This window comes from Boleophthalmus pectinirostris, unplaced genomic scaffold (assembly GCF_026225935.1).
Source record: "Boleophthalmus pectinirostris isolate CB_2022bp ecotype Guang Dong unplaced genomic scaffold, ASM2622593v1 HiC_scaffold_21, whole genome shotgun sequence".
NCBI lineage: Eukaryota > Metazoa > Chordata > Actinopteri > Gobiiformes > Gobiidae > Boleophthalmus > Boleophthalmus pectinirostris.
The window spans coordinates 27,140,401-27,159,466 of record NW_026571175.1 but is presented as its reverse complement, the minus strand read 5'-3'; the positions used below and the strand labels follow the sequence as shown (position 1 = coordinate 27,159,466).

At 39.7% G+C, this 19,066-nt stretch overlaps 1 protein-coding gene across 2 annotated transcripts; it reads left to right on the top strand.

The window, feature by feature from the left end:
* The first annotated feature begins 499 nt into the window (after nt 1-499).
* zbtb22b (zinc finger and BTB domain containing 22b) lies at nt 500-17,540 on the top strand. 2 transcript variants are annotated; one of them, XM_020934387.2, is made up of 5 exons: nt 500-666; nt 2,829-3,046; nt 5,186-5,914; nt 8,870-9,127; nt 12,675-17,540. In XM_020934387.2, exons 2-5 carry the CDS (start codon nt 2,837-2,839, stop codon nt 13,614-13,616), a joined length of 2,139 nt encoding a protein of 712 aa, XP_020790046.1. In that variant the 5' UTR covers nt 500-666; nt 2,829-2,836; the 3' UTR covers nt 13,617-17,540. The 2 variants fall into 2 exon arrangements, with proteins under 2 accessions (XP_020790046.1, XP_055013357.1); XM_055157382.1 differs by lacking the exon at nt 500-666 and having other exon boundaries at nt 2,819-3,046.
* Nucleotides 17,541-19,066: the final 1,526 nt, after the last annotated feature.

Below are 19,066 nucleotides of genomic sequence, written 5' to 3'. Positions count from 1 at the left end.
GGCCCCTGACTGCGCCTAGAAATTTTGTCCATAAATACAAAGAACAGAACCAGTGTCAAAGGGCAGCCCTGGCGGAGTCCAACATGCACTGGGAACAGGTCTGACTTACTGCCGGCAATGTGAATACAGCTCCTGCTCTGGTCGTACAGGGACTGGACAGCCCTTTGCAATGGGCCCTGAACCCCATACTCCCAGAGCACCCCCCACATAACATATCTGTTGGATATAGCTGAGATTTGACATTTTCTTACTTATTTTCCTATTTTATTTTGACTTGTTCAAAATCATTTACTTAATTGTGTCTTATTTGACACCTGTCTCTTGCTATTTTTATTTAGAATTTATGATTATTTATATTTTTTCTCTTTGTTATTATATTATTTAGTGATGTGTGAGCTCCTGAGTCCAAATAATTTCCCTTGTGGATTATAAAGTTTGTGTAAGTCTAAAGTCTTGCCCCTCAGTGCGTTTTGTGTCGGCCCAGTCTGGCTCTGTCTGGAGTGTGCTTAAAGGGGACGCGCCTGTCTGCAGTCGCTCGGTTCTGATTCAAACACAGATTGTGCAAAATGAAGCTTGTATTTCTGAGCCTGTGGACAATGACAGGACGGTCTGCCCCCGGGCCCGATGTGCTCATCTCATTTAGCAGCAGCGGTGTCAATTAAAAAGGTAAGTTTAATGTGCACGTCTGTGTTTTTGAGAAAGCCGTCTGAGCTAACGCGCTAGCATGCTAACAACACATCTGTAGTCTTCATTTCAATGTCTGAATATGACAGCGGGAGGCACCATCGCTCACAAATGTCATTAATTATATAAAAGATGAGAGGTTTTTGACGCGGGGAACTAGTTTTTCTGGCCTGACAGGCTTCCCTTTGCTTTAGTCTTTTCTTTGAGATACAGGAACTTGTTTCAGAACCAGTTGCTGATCGTCTGGTTTTGATAGATTTTCTTAAATAAACATCGCGCAGCTGTTGAGAAAAACTAGATAAGGCAAACTAAATATGATCAAATTAATGTTTAGACGCGTTAATAATACAAAATCTACAGTTTTTGTCATCAAATTTCTGCACAAGGATGAGTTTGACACCACTCACTTTAAGCCCACTGGAAAAATGTAAATCAGCATTTCACAGTTTTCTGAATTTAACATGTAACTAATTATAGCTTTTATTTATACATCACTTTACATTTGAAAACTACTCTCAAAGTGCTGCATCCTGTTTATAATAATACACGGAATAAAACAACAATAAAAACACAGATCAGCCTTTTCGAAATAAAAACCTTTTTTAGTTTAAAATCGTCCACTGCCTGTAGCGCCCTCTGGTGGATAGGCAGGGCAATCCACAGGTGTACAGCAGCTGCCCCAGGGATCTATTATTGCCCCCCCAGTCAGCAATTATTTTAGGTGCACTGACCCACCAGTTAGTCTATGGCAGTGCATCAGATTCAGATCTTGTATTCCCCTCTGAAACAAACAGAAATCCAGCTTTTATTTGTTTTCTTTAATTGTTTTTTTTCTGACACTGGAGAAGGTTAATAATAGGTTTGTGTGAAAATATTCAAATATCGATATATCGTATTGTTTAATGTGATGATACAGTATCGATATCGTGGGCTGCTGTATCTATATATCGCCAACAGTATTTTGTGGTATATTTAAACTAAATTATTTTGTGCCAGTGCTACAGTTTTGCTGCTTATTCAGAGGAAAGAAACTTGTTTATGCGGCACATTTGACATTTTCACTGTTTTGATGATTCAAATGGATGTGCTTCATATTAACTTTACACAAGAAATCATTTAACAGAGACTTTTAGTATCACAGCCATGATTTAGCCTTTATTTTTTATTTAATCGATTTGAAATATATTGTATCGAACCCAAAGTGCAGTGTATCGAGATAAGTATCGCATCGTGGCCTATGTATCGAGGTATGTATCGTATCGGCAACTTCTTAATGATACCCAGCCCTAACGCCAAGAGTATTTTGTGGTATATTTTACTAAATTATTTTGTTCCAACGCTACAGTTTTGTTGCTCATTCAGTAGAAGGAAATTTGTTTATGCGGCAAATTTGACATTTTCACTGTTTTGATGATTCAGATGGGTGCGTTTCATTCTAACTTTGAACAAGACGTGGTTTAACAAAGACTTTTAGTATCACAGCCATGATTTAGCCTTTATTTTTTATTGAACAGTATCAGATTGAATTGATATATCTTATCAAATCATATAGAATTGTAAGCTCACTGTATCGAGGTATGTATCATATCGGCAGCCTCTGAATGATACCCAGCTCTAGTTAATAATAAGTGTTTCTTCTTCCCACTCCATTTCAGCATTTCTCATTTGTATGAGTCAGTCTTATACTCTAATAGTACAGATTGCATTAATCTCTGAACCACTTTGTTTGTTCTGCTGTGACAGAGCTCGAAATAAATAAATAAATCCAGGAAGACAATATGGTTCAAGTAGAAAAAAGTTCACACTCATCTTGATTTTATGAGTTAGACAAACTTTATTGATGCACAAGGGAAATTATTTGGACACAGTAGCTCACACATTAAACAAAGTAAAAAATGTAAATAGTAATAATAAATTCTAAATAAATAGCAAAAAAGATGGCAAGATACAGGTGTCAAATAAGGCATAATTATATAAATGTATATGTACAAGTCAAAATAAATAATAATATATACAGTGCATACAAAAGGTCGTAAGGAAGAGAAGTTATTGCGTCAATGGTATAAATTAGTTTCAGTATTATCGAGTATTGTGATATTTTTCTGTTGCGATATATCATACTTTAGTTATGGTTATGTTGACAGGTCCACTCATGGAGGTTGGCAGCAGCTGTGCCCCGAGCCGCGCACCGGGGTCTGTGGTGCAGGTGAGCTTCCCCGCCGTGCAGACCTCCGTCCTGGACAGTCTGAACCAGCAGAGGGCGCAGGGACAGCTCTGTGACCTCTCCATCCATGTACAGGACCATGTGTTCAAGGCTCACCGCTGCGTGCTGGCCGCCTCGTCACCCTACTTTCATGACCAGGTGGGTGCCGTTTCACGTTTTTTTCATTTTGTCTCCACCGTGCTGATCGGTTTCAACTAGGGATGCACCGATACCGATACTTGTATTGGATATCTGTGTAGGTCTCATGATATTGTATCTGTTAAAGTGCCTATGACAGATCTGAGTACTCATTTTACTAAAACACAACCATGTATTATAAAAAAAACACCTTTTATTTATTGAAATAATATTTAAAGTAGCAGAAAAAGTGTGGTTCTTGCATGTAAATTGTGGTGAACTTTTGAACAGTATTCTAAGTACTGTGATAAAAATCTACTTCCTTATCTACTTCCTGTACTTTTTAACATGTATTTCAATTTTTCTTTGCAAATTGCTTAGTTTAGATTTAGATTAGTGTAAAACTATCATTTATATTTACGACAGGTACTATTCCAAAAATTTAAGTAGAAATTAGAGAATCATCAAAACCTGTCTTGCGCACTTTAAGCCAATATCCAGGTCTGGGGCTTTATTTGGATATAATAAGAATATTTGCAAGCTCTCCTAATAATAATAATAATAATCATCTCATAATGTTTAAACTTTTATTCATACTGAGCTGTTGAGTATTTACTTACAAAATAATGGTCACGTGGTCATATTTTTTAAAGTGCTTTTCCACCTTCAAGGCTCTCAAAGCTCTTTACATCAAGAAACCACTCACCCATTCACACACACAAACACCAGGGTACTCAGACTCTAGGGACGAGGTGGGTTAAGTGTTTTGCCCAAGGACACAACGACAGCATTTATCTGTGAGCTGGAATCTCACTGCCAACCTATGGGTTAGTGGGTCTGACTGCTCAACCGATGATGATTATGCCAAGAGTGGGATTTGAACCACCAACCTTCAGACCAACTGAGTTACTGTCACCCAGTAATAATTACAGAACACAACTGGATCTGTTTTCAAATAAGTTAATTGTGTGCGTGTTTTTGTGTGTGTGTGTAACTGGTTGTTGGAGCCTAAACCCAGTTTCATAATTTTTGTAATATTTTCATTACTGAGATTATTATTCCTATTTTGTTTGACCTAATATTTACTTCAAATGCATGATTTTTGGTGATTCTTCAAGGTTAACATGATTATTTGTTGTTATTTCTTTAAAAATAATTTGATCTATTTGCATTTTTTGTTCAGTTAATTATTGCTAATGTTAATCATAAATTTATCTAAGTAATGTTTATTTTTGGTATTATTTTGCGGTCTATGGCTCCTTATTTAAGACAAGTGCAGGTGGACCATGGGAGTGTGGAGTGGAACCAAACAGTTATTTGACCTCCTGACACCTTACCTGTTAAAATTCCCCCTTTTGTACATTTTGTATGTCCTCAGCTATACGTGAATACTCAGTAAAGAGTTTTTAACTGCACTTGGATCGTTCTCCATGGATTTATTTCACTTTTGAGGCATTTTAAAAGGTGGAACAAAAGCGTCAATCTGGCTTCACAAATGTTTGGACCTTTGGGTATTGGCAGATGCTTATAATCAACATATCGGTATCAGTATTAGAAGTGAAAAAACTAGATCAGTGCATCCCTAATTTCAACTGTGCTTTTCTCCCTTAATCTCTATATGATCCTGATGTTTTTTATTTTGCCATTTTGTCCATAAATAAATTCCTTTTCCTAATACTTGACTCAAAATTCAGCTCTATAATGGCAAGCGTCGATGAGCTGAACACTATGGGTCACACTCCTTTAGTCCACTTCTTTTTTCTGTGATTGCAGCATTGGTCTCGTCTCATTTCTCTTTCCTCGCTTCCTTCTCCTTGATTTCTCTCCTCGATTCTGCAGGAAATGTGTGCGGAAGTCTCGCCCACAGACGAGACACAGGGAGGAGAGAGGAAATAAACTCCTCACTGAGACCAATAAAGTTTGATTCTTTTATCTGATGTCTGCCTCCTGAAGCTTTCCTCATGTTTACTCCTTTTTTCTGTGGTTTTCTTTGAGACACCACTTAATATGAAATGAATTATTGATTGACAGATGAAAAATGGAGGATCGAGGAGAGGAATCGAGTAGAAAGAGGCGAGGAAAGAGAAATGAGACACGGCCATTGTCATATATGGATTAGTGTGTGACAGTTTCGCTCATTTTCCTTTTTGTATCCTCCAGGTGCTTCTGAAAAACATGTCCACCGTCTCGATCCCTGCGGTGATGGACCCTCTGGCCTTCGAGAGCGTCTTGAGCTGCGCGTACACGGGTCAGCTCCGCATGCTTCGAGACGACATCGTAAACTACCTCACTGTGGGAAGCGTGCTGCAGATGTGGCACATCGTCGACAAATGCACTGAACTCCTGAAGGAAAACCGGGCTACGGCGACCACGGGGACTACGGCGGGGGGATCTGAAGGAGGCGAGGTCCCAAACGAGGATGCGATCAGGAACGGGAGAGCGCTGGCGAACCCGGGCTGCAGCAGTAGCAATGGGAACAGTGGGGCGACTAGTGGAGGGGAAGGTTCAAGCTCACAGCAAGGCGCTTCAAGTGAAATCCACGGCGCAAATCAGTCCAATCACCATCCGTCGTTGAGCGAAAGCCAGTCGCCGAGCAGCACCAACTACTTCAGCCCCAGAGACGGTAGCGGTTTTGGGGGGAACGCGGCGGCTACCAGCGCCTTGGGAGACGGAGCGGGGTCCAGCCACACCCCCAGCTACTGCACGCCGTCGGGAGGGGAGGAGGCGTTTCTCATCGAAGAGGAGGAGGAGGAAGAGGAGGAGGAGGAGATGTTGTATCACCAAAGGAAAAGAGCGCGAGTGGGAGGCAGCGCCCGGAGGAAGAAGGCGAGCTCGCTGTCGGAACAGGAAGTCGGGGTCAGCGATAGTTTCGGTGTGTCGTCGTATCAGGTGATTGTGAGAAGAATTAAGTGTTTTGGTTTGTTTAAATAAAAGGCCTAGCACACTCAGATGGTCAATGTCTAAAAGCTTGTTTTTATTTTTCAGTAACGTTTCGGTCATATCTTATAATTTTTCTTACTTTGGACCACAGTATTTATTTTATTTATTTATTTATTTATTTGAGACAGGGACAGCGCACAATTTCCGCATTAACCTTGACAGGAGAGATGCATTGTACATCAGGTTGTAGCATCAGTGCTAATTTCCACCTGTCGTCCCTGGACAGGTTCATTGATTGATTGTATTTAACTGACCTTGACTATCAACTGTTCTAGAGACCTGTAGCATGTTTTGGGTTGATGGGGCAAACCGGAGCACCCGGAGGAAACCCATCCAGACACAGGGAGAAACATGCAAACTCCACACAGAAAGGCCCTGGGCGACCTGGGGATCGAACCCAAAACCTTCTTGCTGTGAGGCATGAGTGCTAGCCACTCAGCCACCGTGCCGTGAGATTATGAAAAATGATCTTTGTCTTAACTGAACATATTATATTAGATAGATCACTGTTTAACTATTACAGCCCAATACTAATGAGATATGTTATATTTAAAGGGCCCATATTACACTATTTTCTGTGTTGCAGTGTTGTTTCCTCGATTTTGATTCATTCACACATGTTTAAAACACAAGTCCTGCATACGTAGAGTTCTTCTCTCAAACAGAAAACAGTCTTGTGATGTCATGTGGTAATACAGGAAGTGCTCCACTGTGTTTTTAAACTCCATACACCTTCACTAGAATCATTTCAATCAGACTTGGGCATTGTGCAGCTGGTTTGGTTGACTCTGTTTAAGCCAATTGCAATATAAACACATTTTATAATTTTACCTCGTAAAATTTTACCATGGACTAAAGCCGCATTGCTTTTGTTTTAGAGGTGTTTTTTAAAATTACATTTAACACCACATTTCAATGACATTTACCAGTCTAAGCAGCTCGTCAAAAAAAATGTTATTTACTGCTTTTGATAAAGAAATACAATTCATATTATGCAGAGCTGAGATAAGCATTTTGTCCTGTCCCTGCTCAATATTTTCTGTTTCTAATGTGGCCCCATGGAAAAAATAATCGTCCACCTCTGATTTAGATCATTTCAGCCCTGGAATTGACACTCTCTACTGAAAAAAAGGTAAAAAAGTATCTACAAAACTACATGACATCACAACTGAGTCCTTTTTGTATAATATCAGGTTATAGTAACGTGACCGCAGCTGCTTGTCGGTGCAAGATCAGGTCAGATCTCGGAAGTGGCTCTAGTACACTGCAAAGTTCACTGATCTGACCAAGATTTTAAAACTTATATCAGGTTATTCATCTTGTTTTCAGCTTTATTATCTACTTATGCGTAATTCTAGTCTAGAGGTAATGTATTTTAAATTAACTTGTCAAGTAAAATTATCTTGTGGCATGGACAGATAATTTTACTACTTTTAAATCATTTTCTGATAGATTTAGATGTTTATATCTTAAATTTTGGACAAGCTTTTTCGCCGTGTAGAAACTGTCATAGGTTATGTGGGTGAAGGCGAGACACTTCACCCACACTGCCTATGTATAAATGTAAATGGTGCGGTTGCTTATGTGACTATATTGCAGTCATCCACGGCTATAGCTTTATATAGCTTCTATTATCAGTGGAGAAATTACAGAACAACAAGGCAGAACAATAAAAAACTCATAACAAGAAAGTTATCATGCAGTCAAAAGGCAATACAAGCATAAAATACACTTAAATATAAAATGAGTGCCAAAACTATACTATAAATAATCATCAATATTGTGAGTATTATGAAGTAAATGGATCAAATTACAAAATAGGTGATCATATTTAAAGGTGCACTGTGTAACTTTTTGGTTGGGGGTTCGACATCTGCTTGTTTCTATGGATAGGTCATCACTCAGCCTGGAATGTTCCACAGTATGACTTTAAACAGATCTACCTTACATTTACCGTATTTTTCGGACTATAAGTGGCACTTTTTTTTCATGGTTTGGGTGGTCCTATGACTTATACTCCGGTGCGACTTATATATTCAATTTTTCAGACTGACAGCCATGAGAGGGCGCTCTAGCTTTGTCTGTCAGTTTTCTGTGCATGTCTCCTGCAGAAAAAGCCGCTGTCCTGCTGCAAGTAGTGAAATATGCAGCAGAAAGAAAATTTGGAGTGAGCGAGAAACTTGAATTCAATGGACTCAGTGGATTTAGTGATTTGTGTGAGATCGAGAGTTTGGTAAACTTGTTCTGTTATGTTGTTTATGCTATATTTAACTAAATAACTGTTAATATGTTACGTTAACATAACAGACGCCTATTCAGCCTGTTCTTTATTCTGTTGTTGCTATAACGTGCCTTTTAAGATGAAATGTCGGTTCCTGGTCTCTGATTTCAAAAAACAAATTTCCCCCAAAAAGTGCGACTTATAGTTCGGAGCGACTTATGAAGAAGAAAAAAACATAATAACGCAATTTTTGGCTGGTGAAACTTGTAGTCCGGAGCAACTTATAGTCCAAAAAATACGGTATTCAATTACAGATGATGGTTTTGTAGCTCAAAAATATCTAGAAAAACAGGCATTCTGACTGTGAGCGGGGTCGCCTCTCCTCAGATCTGACCTATAACTTTAATCCCATACGTGTGCAAAATCCCTCAGTCATCCAGGTAGAATCCATGGCAAAGGAGAAATATTTGTCAACTGGACAAGGTTTATTTTAGTCGAAAATGATGAGCTGCGAAACGTTTTTGACCAATTGACAAATATTTCTCCTTTACTATTTAATGTCAAACTATGAAACATTCGAGACAAAGCATTTGACGGACCCTCCACCAGAAAAGTTACACAATGCACCTTTCAGTTTTAAATAAAAATTAAATCCTGATCTGTCTCTGTATCTCTGTTTTTAGGATGGCGAGGAGCAGAAGCGGCCGGCGTACTCCCAGCCCAGCATCATGCCCCGCAAACAGTGGGTGGTGGTGAAAACAGAGCACACAGACGACGATGACCTCATAGTGGTGTCTGGAGAAGAAGCCGGAGACGACGAAGAGGAGGACGAAGAGAGAGAGGCCGAACTGTCCAGAGAAAGAAACGATTTTAACATTTCCAACGTGCGGAGTCTGTCTGCCGAACTCGCCAACAGAAGTGAAACAGACATGGAGTCACAGGTGAGACACTGCTGGAGACACTGCTGGAGCGACGTGTTTTCAGTGAAGCAGTATCTTTTAAAGGTGCACTATGTAACTTTTTGGTTTGGGCTCCATCACCTGCTTGTTTCTATGGAGATGTAATTTCACTGCTTGGAATGTTCCACAGTGTGACATTAAACAGCTCTACTTTACATTTATTCAATTACAGGTGTTTTTATAGCTCAGAAATACCTAGAAAAAGAGACATTCTCACTGTGATTGGTGGGCGCCTCTCCACAGATCTGACCTGTAACTTGGTCTGGTTTGATCTCCATAAAGATAGAAAGGTTTAATGCCATACTGTGAAACATTCCAGACAAAGCAATAACATCTCCATGGAGAAAAGCATTGGATGGACCCTCCACCAGAAAAGTTACACAAGCATTAAATTAATCTGCAATACTTTCAAGCTGTTTAATGGTGTAACTTTAGTGTTATAGCAGTAGTATATAGCAGTATTTAGTTTTGATATATTGCAGAATAATAAAATCAATACTAGGACTATTACACAATGAATTCTGTTTTAAAAATACACTGAAACTGCTGATTTTACATTAGAGGAGCTTGTGCTTCACCCCTGCTTGGGCAGCGTAAAATGTAAGGAAATTACAAAAAGAATTACAAATGGTGATCCTACAATTTAAAACTTTGTGAATAATATAAAAAATAAAACATAGTTACATCAAAATTAAGATAAATGGACAATTGAAGTATATATTTGAACCTATGGATGGACACTGGACTAGGGGTGTGTACAAATATCGAAATATTGATATCGATATATTGTACCACTTAATGTGATACAGTATTTTTTTTGGTGTATTTTACTAAATTATTTTGTTACAGAGCTACAGTTTTGTTGCTTGTTTAGTGGAAGGAAACTTGTTTATGCAACACATTTGACATTTTCACTGTTTTGTTGATTAAAATGTTTGTGTTTCATATTCACTTTGCACAAGAAGTGGTTTAAGACTTTTAGTGTCACAGCCACGATTTAGCCTTATTTTTGATTGAACCGTATAAAATTGAATTGAAATATATCACATCAAATACATTGAAATACAGTTTTGTTGCTTATTTAGTGGAAGGAAGTTCATTTATGCAACACATTTGACATATTCATATACGTACATTTAGTCAGAAAGTGTGTGTGTGACTGATGGTTTTGGTCGGAGGGGCCGATGGCGCAGATTGGCAGTCACGATTCCATCAGTTTGCCCCGGAGCAGCTGTGGCTACAATAGTAGCATGCCACCGCTGAGTGTGGAGTGAATAAACAATGAACTGCAAAGCGCTTTGGGTATCTTGAAAGGCTCTACAGTCCCTGACAAAAGTCTTGTCGCTTATCCATTTTGTAGAAACAAAAGCTTATAACCTGACTTTAAATTAATCGATTGGTTTTAGAAATGTCTCATATGAAAGCTAAAACCCTCCCAAATTATGCTCAATATACTAAAATAAATTTGCTTCACTGAAAAAAGATTGATCATTTAATGAACACAGAAAGGTCAGATTTTGGCAAGACAAAAGTCTTGTCACCTTGTCATATGATGCACCCAATCCGAGATTACAGCCTCATCTGTGATCAGTTACTGATCAATCAATCAGTGTTTGTGTATAAAAAGAACCCCAGCACACCAGACCTTCACATCAACTGCAACTTGACCTCTGACAACATGCCTAAGATCCACTCTCAGACCAAAGTGTTAATTATCAAGAGGCTGAAGACCAGATCCACTGCTGAGGTGGCTGACACCTTCAATGTGTCTCAGCGTCAAGTACAAAGAATAAGAAAAAGATCTGAAATGACTGGATGTTTTTGACAAGCCCAGGTCCGGCAGACCCCGCAAGACAACTGCTCGGGAGGACAGTTTGTTGATTCAAAAATCCAAGGCCAGCCCCTTTTCCACTGCAGCAGACTCCACCAGGCCTGGTCACCTCAAGTCCCTGTGTCAACCCTGAACAGTTTGTAGAATTCTGTCTCGAAATGGCCTCCATGGTCGAATCAGTGCACAGAAACCAGCACTAAACAAAAGGCAATAAAAAAACCGTGTGGCATTTGCCAAGGCCCACAGCCTGCTAAAAGGATGGACACTGGAAAAGTGGTAGAAGGTGGATTTCTCAGATGAATCGTTGGTTGAATTACATCACAGCTACCGCAAATATTGCAGGAGACCTACTGGAGCCCGCATGGATCCAAAATTCACCCAGAAAACAGTTAAGTTTGGTGGCGGAAAAATCCTGGTCTGGGGTTCCATCCAGTATGGGGCTGTGCCAGACATTTGCAGGGTGGAAGGCAATATCAATATTTTAAAATATCAAGAAGTATTAGCTCCTCTTACATTCCCAACCATAAAAGGGGTCAAATTTTGCAGCAGGATGGTGCTCGATCACATACTTCTATCTCTACATCAAAGTTTCTCAAGGTGAAGAAGATCAAGGTGCTCCAGGACTGGCCAGCCCAGTCACCAGACATGAACATCATTGAACATGTCTGGGGTAGAATGAAAGAGGAAGCATGGAAGGCAAAACCAAAGAATCTTTATGAACGCTGGGAGACATGTAAGACGCTTTCTTTGCTATTCCTGATGACTTCATCAACAAATTGTATGAATCATTGTCAAACCGCATGGATGCGTCCTTCAAGCTCATGGAAGTCATACAAGATATTAAATATGGATCTCACAGCACCACTACTTCATTCACTGACGTTATGCAACATATTTTTGTATTTGAAGTAAATTATTTGTTCAATTTTCTGTAGGCGACAAGACTTTTGTCTTGCCAAAATCTGACCTTTCTGTGTTCATTAAATGATCAATCTTTTTTCAGTGAAGCAAATTTATTTTAGTATATTGAGCATAATTTGGGAGGGTTTTAGCTTTCATATGAGACATTTCTAAAACCAGTCGATTAATTTAAAGTCAGGTTATAAACTTTTCTTTCTACAAAATGGATAAGTGACAAGACTTTTGTCAGGGACTGTATATAGATGCTATGATTAATTAAAATGTATTAATATTCACTGAATGATGAGTAAAATGTTTGTTTCATATGAACTTTACACAAGAAGTGGTTTAACAAAGACTTAGTGTCACAGCCATGATATAGCCTTTATTTTTATTGAACCATATTGAACTGATTTGAAATATATCGTATTGAATCGAATGCTCACTGTATTGAGATATGTATCGTATCGTGGCCTGTGTATCGAGATTTGTATCATATTTGTAACTTCTCAATGATACGCAGCCCTACACTGGATACTATCATTTTGTATAGTTATAATCTGACCAGCAACAAATCTTTTGGATCACTTCAGCCCTGGAATTCACTGTCTCTACTGAACTAAAGGTAAAATGTAGCTGTTAAATTGAAAAAACTATAGAGCATTTTGAACTGAGTAATCTCCACTTATGTTTTTTGGGGAGGAAACAACATTATAACATGTCCTAAAGCTCACAAGAGTCAATTTAGCGTAATATATAATCCTTTTAATGTGTCTGAATCCATTGTCCTGTGTGTAGGGGGACTACTGCCCGACTCCAGAGGACTACCTCAAGTTCGAAGGCAGTTTGATGGAGCAGACTTTGGCTCAGCAGCTGCACGAGAGCTCCGCCCACAGCTCCAACCGCGTGTCTGCGTTACTGGGTCAGGTCCAGTCGGCCGCCTCCGCCAGGGCCCTCTTCCCCCTCGACATGCAGGGGAACCAGATCCTCCTCTACAGCCAGGCTCCCGCTCTCTCCATGGACTCTGGCACCGCTCCTCTCGGGATGCCGGGTAGTATGATCCCAGGAGGAGCTTTTAAGAGTCCGAACTTGGAGCACGGGGCGGCACATCTCGCTCTCCAAAGCGGTTTAGACGGAGGAGATGGTAGCGGTGTAGGAGCTAGTGGAAATAACTCTTCATCAGGTAAGGTTTTCATGTGTCACTGCGGGAAAACCTTCACTCACAAAAGCATGCGCGACCGTCACATAAACATGCACCTGGACCTGCGCCCGTTCCACTGCCCGGTCTGCTCCAAGAAATTCAAAATGAAGCATCACCTCACGGAGCACATGAAAACCCACACGGGACTCAAACCCTACGACTGTTTGGGGTGCGGGAAGAAATTCATGTGGCGGGACAGTTTTATGAGACATCGCGCTCACTGTGAGAGGAGGGGAGGAGCCGGCGAGGGAGGAGAAAGAGGAGGAGGAGGAGACGGGGACACGAGGAGACTCAGCGAAGACGGGGGAGAGATGATGTCGTCACCTCATTTGGTCATGTCCGAAACGGGGGGAGGAGGAGGAGGAGGAGGAGGGAGGGTGCATCACGGGAACAGCGGCGTGACCAACGGCAGCAACATGGCGCTGCTCGGACAGGCCTCTCAGAATCATCAGGGATCGGGGATGTTCGCGGGTCTGGCGATGGGGCGGAGTCTGTGCGAGGAGGACGCCTGTGAAGTCAATCAAAGTAGCGTGACATAAACCAAAATCATTGTGAAACGGGTGCCTATATTTTCAACAGTAAATCCTCTTCTTTGTTGTTCTAAACTTAAATGCAGTACTTCTTATTATTAAAGTGCATATGACAGGTTTTCTTCTTTCTGTAAGTATTATTTACTGCGTTTGGTGGAGTAGGACCCGTAGTAAATATTGTTTCTTCGTTTTAAACCAGTTAAATATGAGATTATGAAGAAATCTTGAAAAAAACGTAACAAGCAGGAAGTAGCCCTAAAGGGATCCTGCTTTCTGTGTCATAAAACTTTCCTGCAGCAAAACTTGAATGGTATTTTGGTGATTTGAATGGCGGCGTGTGTAGACGTAGCGGTTTCTCACTCTCCCAGTCGAGAAACGTACCGTATTTTTCAGACTATAAGTCGCTCCAGAGTATAAATCGCACCAGCCAAAAAATGCACAATGAAGAAGAAACAAACGTATATAAGTCGCACTTTTTGGGGGAAATTTATTTTATAAAATCAGGGACCAGGAACTGACATTTTATCTTGAAAAGCAAGTAATAGTAATAACAACAGAACAGAGAACAACAGGCTGAATAGGCGTTAATATGTTAACGTAACATATTAACAATTATTCAGATAACTATAGCATAAACAACATAACATTACCAAGCTCTCGATCTCACTCCAAATCACTAAATCCATTGAATTCTTCATCCTCGTTGTCGCTTTTGAGCAACTCCGCGCAATTTCGGTCGTCACTAAAGTCCAGGCTTTGTCGATCCCTCCAGTGAATTCCATGAAAGTTGCATGCTGCACCCTCCCAGTTGCTGTTGAGCGGTGTTTTCCATTCCCCTTTCTGCCAGTCCCTCACAAGTTTCTCGCTCACTCCAAACTTTCTTTCTGCTGCCCAATTACCGTTTTCTGCTGAATATTTCTCTACTTGCAACAGGACAGAGGCTTTTTCTGCAAGAGACATGCACAGAACACTGACACGCAAGCCTAGAGCCTCTTGCGGCTGTCAGTCTGAAAATTTTAATATGTAAGTCGTACCGGAGTATAAGCAGGACCACCCAAACCATGAAAAAAAAGTGTAATACGGCAAAAAAAAATAATACGGTAATTTTGATTTGTTTGTATGTCTAGTACATGTGAAGAAAAACTTTGAAAACAGAACATTCCATAAAAAAGACAGGGACAGTTTTAATCAAGCAACACCATTTTATCTGAAATTTTAAACATTATTTTAACAAAGTAAAGGCGTAATTTTGCACATTTTTATTTGTCAAATAACTACTGTGTAAATTAGGTGAGCTTTGGTCCTGGTTATGGAATTACCTCTGTTTAAGTCACATCTGCTGCCTGTTTCCAACCAGGAAGCACAATTACAGACTTTACCAAAATGGTCAAATTAGGGAAAGCTAAGCAAAGTAAATGACAAAAATCTATTAAATCAATTAATGAAATGTGGTGTTCAAATTGAATTGTTTGGAAGAAAATCGATTTTTACTTTCCCCACTTTCTGGTATTGCAAATTGTATTAAAAATGTAAGAAAGGTCTCTCACTTTGGTGACAGGAGCAGAGTTTAGTGCAGCGGCAGGTGATGCTCTGAATTCAGTGACAGTGTCGGGGCGGCAGGTTTAACGCAGTAGTTTAATTTTATTTTAAGATTTTAAGATTTCCCCAGTGGCTTAAATGTGATCATTTAATACAATCTTTTCAGTTTTCTCCATTCTCTCCACTAAAATGTTCTGCAAAGTCAAATTGAAGATCGTCTCAGCCCTCAGTGCACTGTGTAACTTTTCTGTTGGAGGGTGCGCCACCTGCTTGTCTCCATGGAGATGTTATTGTTTTGTCTGGAATGTCCCGGTTTGGCATTGAATGCATCCATATTGCATTTACTCAGTAATGTGGGTTTTTATTGAGCTAAAAACTTGCATTCTTACTGTGAGTGGGCACGCCTCTTCACAGATCTGACATGTAATTTGCCCCTGTGGCATCTCTGTCTGTTTCCGTGGATGATAAATAGGTGTACGGCCATACTGTGGAACATTCCAGGAAGCATCTTCATGAGGAAAAGCAGGTGATAGTCCCTCTTTCAGAAAAGTTACACAATGCACCTTTAAATACCGTATTTTCCGCACTATAGGGCACTCTGTATTATAAGACAAACTTTGTCATTGAATGGTCTATTTTTGAACTTTTTTCACATATAAACCGCACCGGACTATAAGCACATTAAACGAAACACAACAGTTGGATAAGTCAGTCAAATTTTATTTAACGCATTCACAATAATAACAAAAACACTGTCTGAGATGCTAAATTGTTAGTGTATTCACAATAACTCTTAATTGTTCAAACAGTTGGGCGATTACAGCTTCCAGCACGCCTGCATCCCCCTCGTCATTATCTGAGTCAGTGTTGTTACTGTTCCCTGGCAGTTCAGTGATGATTCTGGTCTTGGTGAAAGCTCAGACCACAGTTGATACTGATCCTTAACCCGGGCGTCCACGATCCGTTGGCAGATCGTGGTGTAAGCCACACGGCGCTGTCTCCCTGTCTTTCACTTTATAATAACCTTGAGTTTAAAGTCCGTGTTGTAAGCGTGTCTCTTGACAGGTGCATTTTGATATTAAAAGGAATCACAGTATGTATTACTCCGCGATGCTCCTGACTACGGAAGTGGTGGTGCGGCTTTGTAGTTTACTAAAGTCATACTAAGACACCCAAATAAATTTATATATAAGGCGCTCTGGATTATTGGATTATTAAGGCGTACAGTCGTTTTTTGATGAAATTAAAGGCTTTTAAGTGTGCCCTATAGTGCGGAAAATACGGTATATAAATTAAACATACAATTATAAAGAAGTTGATTGTGTTTTGTGGAAATGAGTGTAACCTGTCATATGCACTTCACAACCTCTTGCTTGCATTTTTCGTAGTTAAGATGTTGTATGCACAAAGTACTTAAGACTTCAAGTGTTTTCAGATTTCTATTTGATTGTTGTGAAGTGACTGTGTTGAACCTAATACCCACAAACTCTATCAAGAAACCTCAGCTCGGAGAAGTGGCCTCACTGTAGTGGACCTCAGAGTTTGAATGTGTGTTTCATACCAAAAACAGTTCAGTGCTAGTGCCAGTATCAACTATTATCCACGATGCAGTCCATTTATCTACTTTGTTCATCTACTTTATACCATGGGAAGTTCATGTTAAACTACAGTTAATACAGTATAATGCACAAGTAGTTCCGGCAAAAGCCAAATCACCGTTCTATATCACTGCTCTGCGGCCATCGTCATGAACAAATCCTCAAATGCCTTGGATAGAGTGACCAGACGTTCCCTATTTACCCAGGACAGTCCCAGTTTTGAGCCCTGTGTCCTCTCTACCAGCAGATTTATACAAAACTGTTGATTTGTCCCAGTTTTATACAAAAAACTGTCCCAGGTGTTCCTATTTTTAACCAATCTTATACCTGCCAACAGTAAAGAGAGGCACACATGGTCAGTTGTTTAGATAAAATACAGAAAAGCTGCTGAAAGAGACAGTGAGGTTCCTAGTGAGCCAGAGTGTTGGAGACGTGTGGAGACACTTTATTAAATATTCCATTCAGTCCTTGTATTTGCAGAGGTCACTGGTGCTAGACCAGTGCATGTCAATGGCCATAGTTATCCTGTTGCTAAAAACAGTCTTACACACTCCACAAAACACCCAAAGTAAATCTGTTATTACACCAGACTGTTGATCTAAATGTCTGTGTTGATAGAATCATTTTAGAAGTAAAACCAACCTTGCATTTGAAGGATTTATGTCTGAGCAGCAGCGAGTTGTACTTCCTGATAGAAAGCTTGACAGTGATATATGAGAAAATAGTCCCTCAACGCGTGAAGATTCATGCTGCAAGGTTAGTTTTATTTCAAATATTATTCTGACGACACAGACATTCACATCGACAGTCTGGTGTAATAATAGATTTGCTTCGGGTGTGTGGAGTGGGTAAGACTGTTTTTAGTGGCAGGATAACTATGGCCATTGACATGCACTAGCCTAGCACCAGCGACCTCTGCAAATACTGGAATGGAATATTTTAAAAAGTGTCTCCACACGTCTCCAACACTCTGGCTCACTAGAAAATGAGGTCCTATGTCCAAAACTCCAGACTGTACCTTTTAAAAATGACCAAAACATAAAGAAAATATTACTATACGGACTCACATGATCGTCATGAATGGGCCGAGGGCAGAACAGTTTTCCTTAATTACAAGCTCGTTTCACAATTTTATTATTGCCAGTCACTACAAACCAGGAGTGTCCCTATTTTTTTTTTTTTTTGAAAACCTGGTCACCCTAGCTTTGGGTAGAATGTAGGAACTAGCATTATTGAAAACAACTGATATTTTGGACATTTATAAATAGGATTTTCAGATTCACAAGTGACACATTTCAGTTTCTAGCCGTGGTTTAAGCACATTATACAACTCGGAGCCTTGCGTTCTGCAGTTTTAACGCACGGTTCCTCATTGTTTAATGCTTTTACATATCACTGCTCAAACAAATATAAGACATTTACAAATTGTAAAAAGGTTTTCAGATTCACAAGTGATACATTTCAGTTTGTGGCCGTGGTATAAGTGCATTAAAAAATGAAGAGCCGTGCGTTCTGCAGTTTTAAGGCACTTCACAGAAGAACACCACTCTGTTAAACGTTAAATATTGCATAACGCACGGCTCCTTGTTGGTTAATACTTAATTATTCATCTACTCTATTTCAAAACTAGAGATGTCACATGATCTGATTTTAGTTATGTGCGAAGAAAAAACACATTTTCATGACCAAATACAGTCAAATCCTTTATTCACTGTCACATTCATTCACATTCTTTACTTGTTTGTATCTAAATCTTCCTCTCTCTTTTTAGATGAACGGGTTTTATCCTTGTTTATTATTGTACGTGAAAGATTGATAGCATTATAAAATACAATATCTGATTCTCACCTTCCAGTTGCTGAGCGTTATATTCAGGTTATGGTAGTAATAATAAGCAGGTGTCTGAATGATGTTGTGGTACAAAACAGACATACAAATACAAAACACAGCTCGTACATTCATATACAGGCCATTTCTATTACAAATAAAAACAGAATAATGTAGTAATTATGTTCAAGAGTCCATTTTCAGACCGATTTTAAAGAGTTTTCAAGATTTCAGTAGAGCTAAAATCACAAACATAAAGTGAAATGAGGAAACTAGACCGTGACACTTACGAATTTATATGTAGAAACCATAGACTGTTTAGATAAAAAAAAAAAGTAAGTGGACATGGGCGCACGTCTGGCTCCATCAACTCTGGCTCCAATTGACTCTGTATTGAAAAATTGGCACCCCTCCTCTCTCTAAAACTGCTGCTGTGAGCCTCGTCATTTTGGTCTACATGATCCCGGTGTTTTTATTTTGTTATTTTGTCCGTAA

Excerpts from the sequence above, each read along its gene's own strand:
- zbtb22b (XM_055157382.1), top strand. The coding sequence starts at position 2,819 with ATGTTGACAGGTCCACTCATGGAGGTTGGCAGCAGCTGTGCCCCGAGC. Across the intron at positions 3,047-5,185 it reads CACCCTACTTTCATGACCAG|GTGCTTCTGAAAAACATGTC; the intron begins GTGGGTGCCGTT and ends TGTATCCTCCAG. Across the intron at positions 9,128-12,674 it reads AAACAGACATGGAGTCACAG|GGGGACTACTGCCCGACTCC; the intron begins GTGAGACACTGC and ends TCCTGTGTGTAG.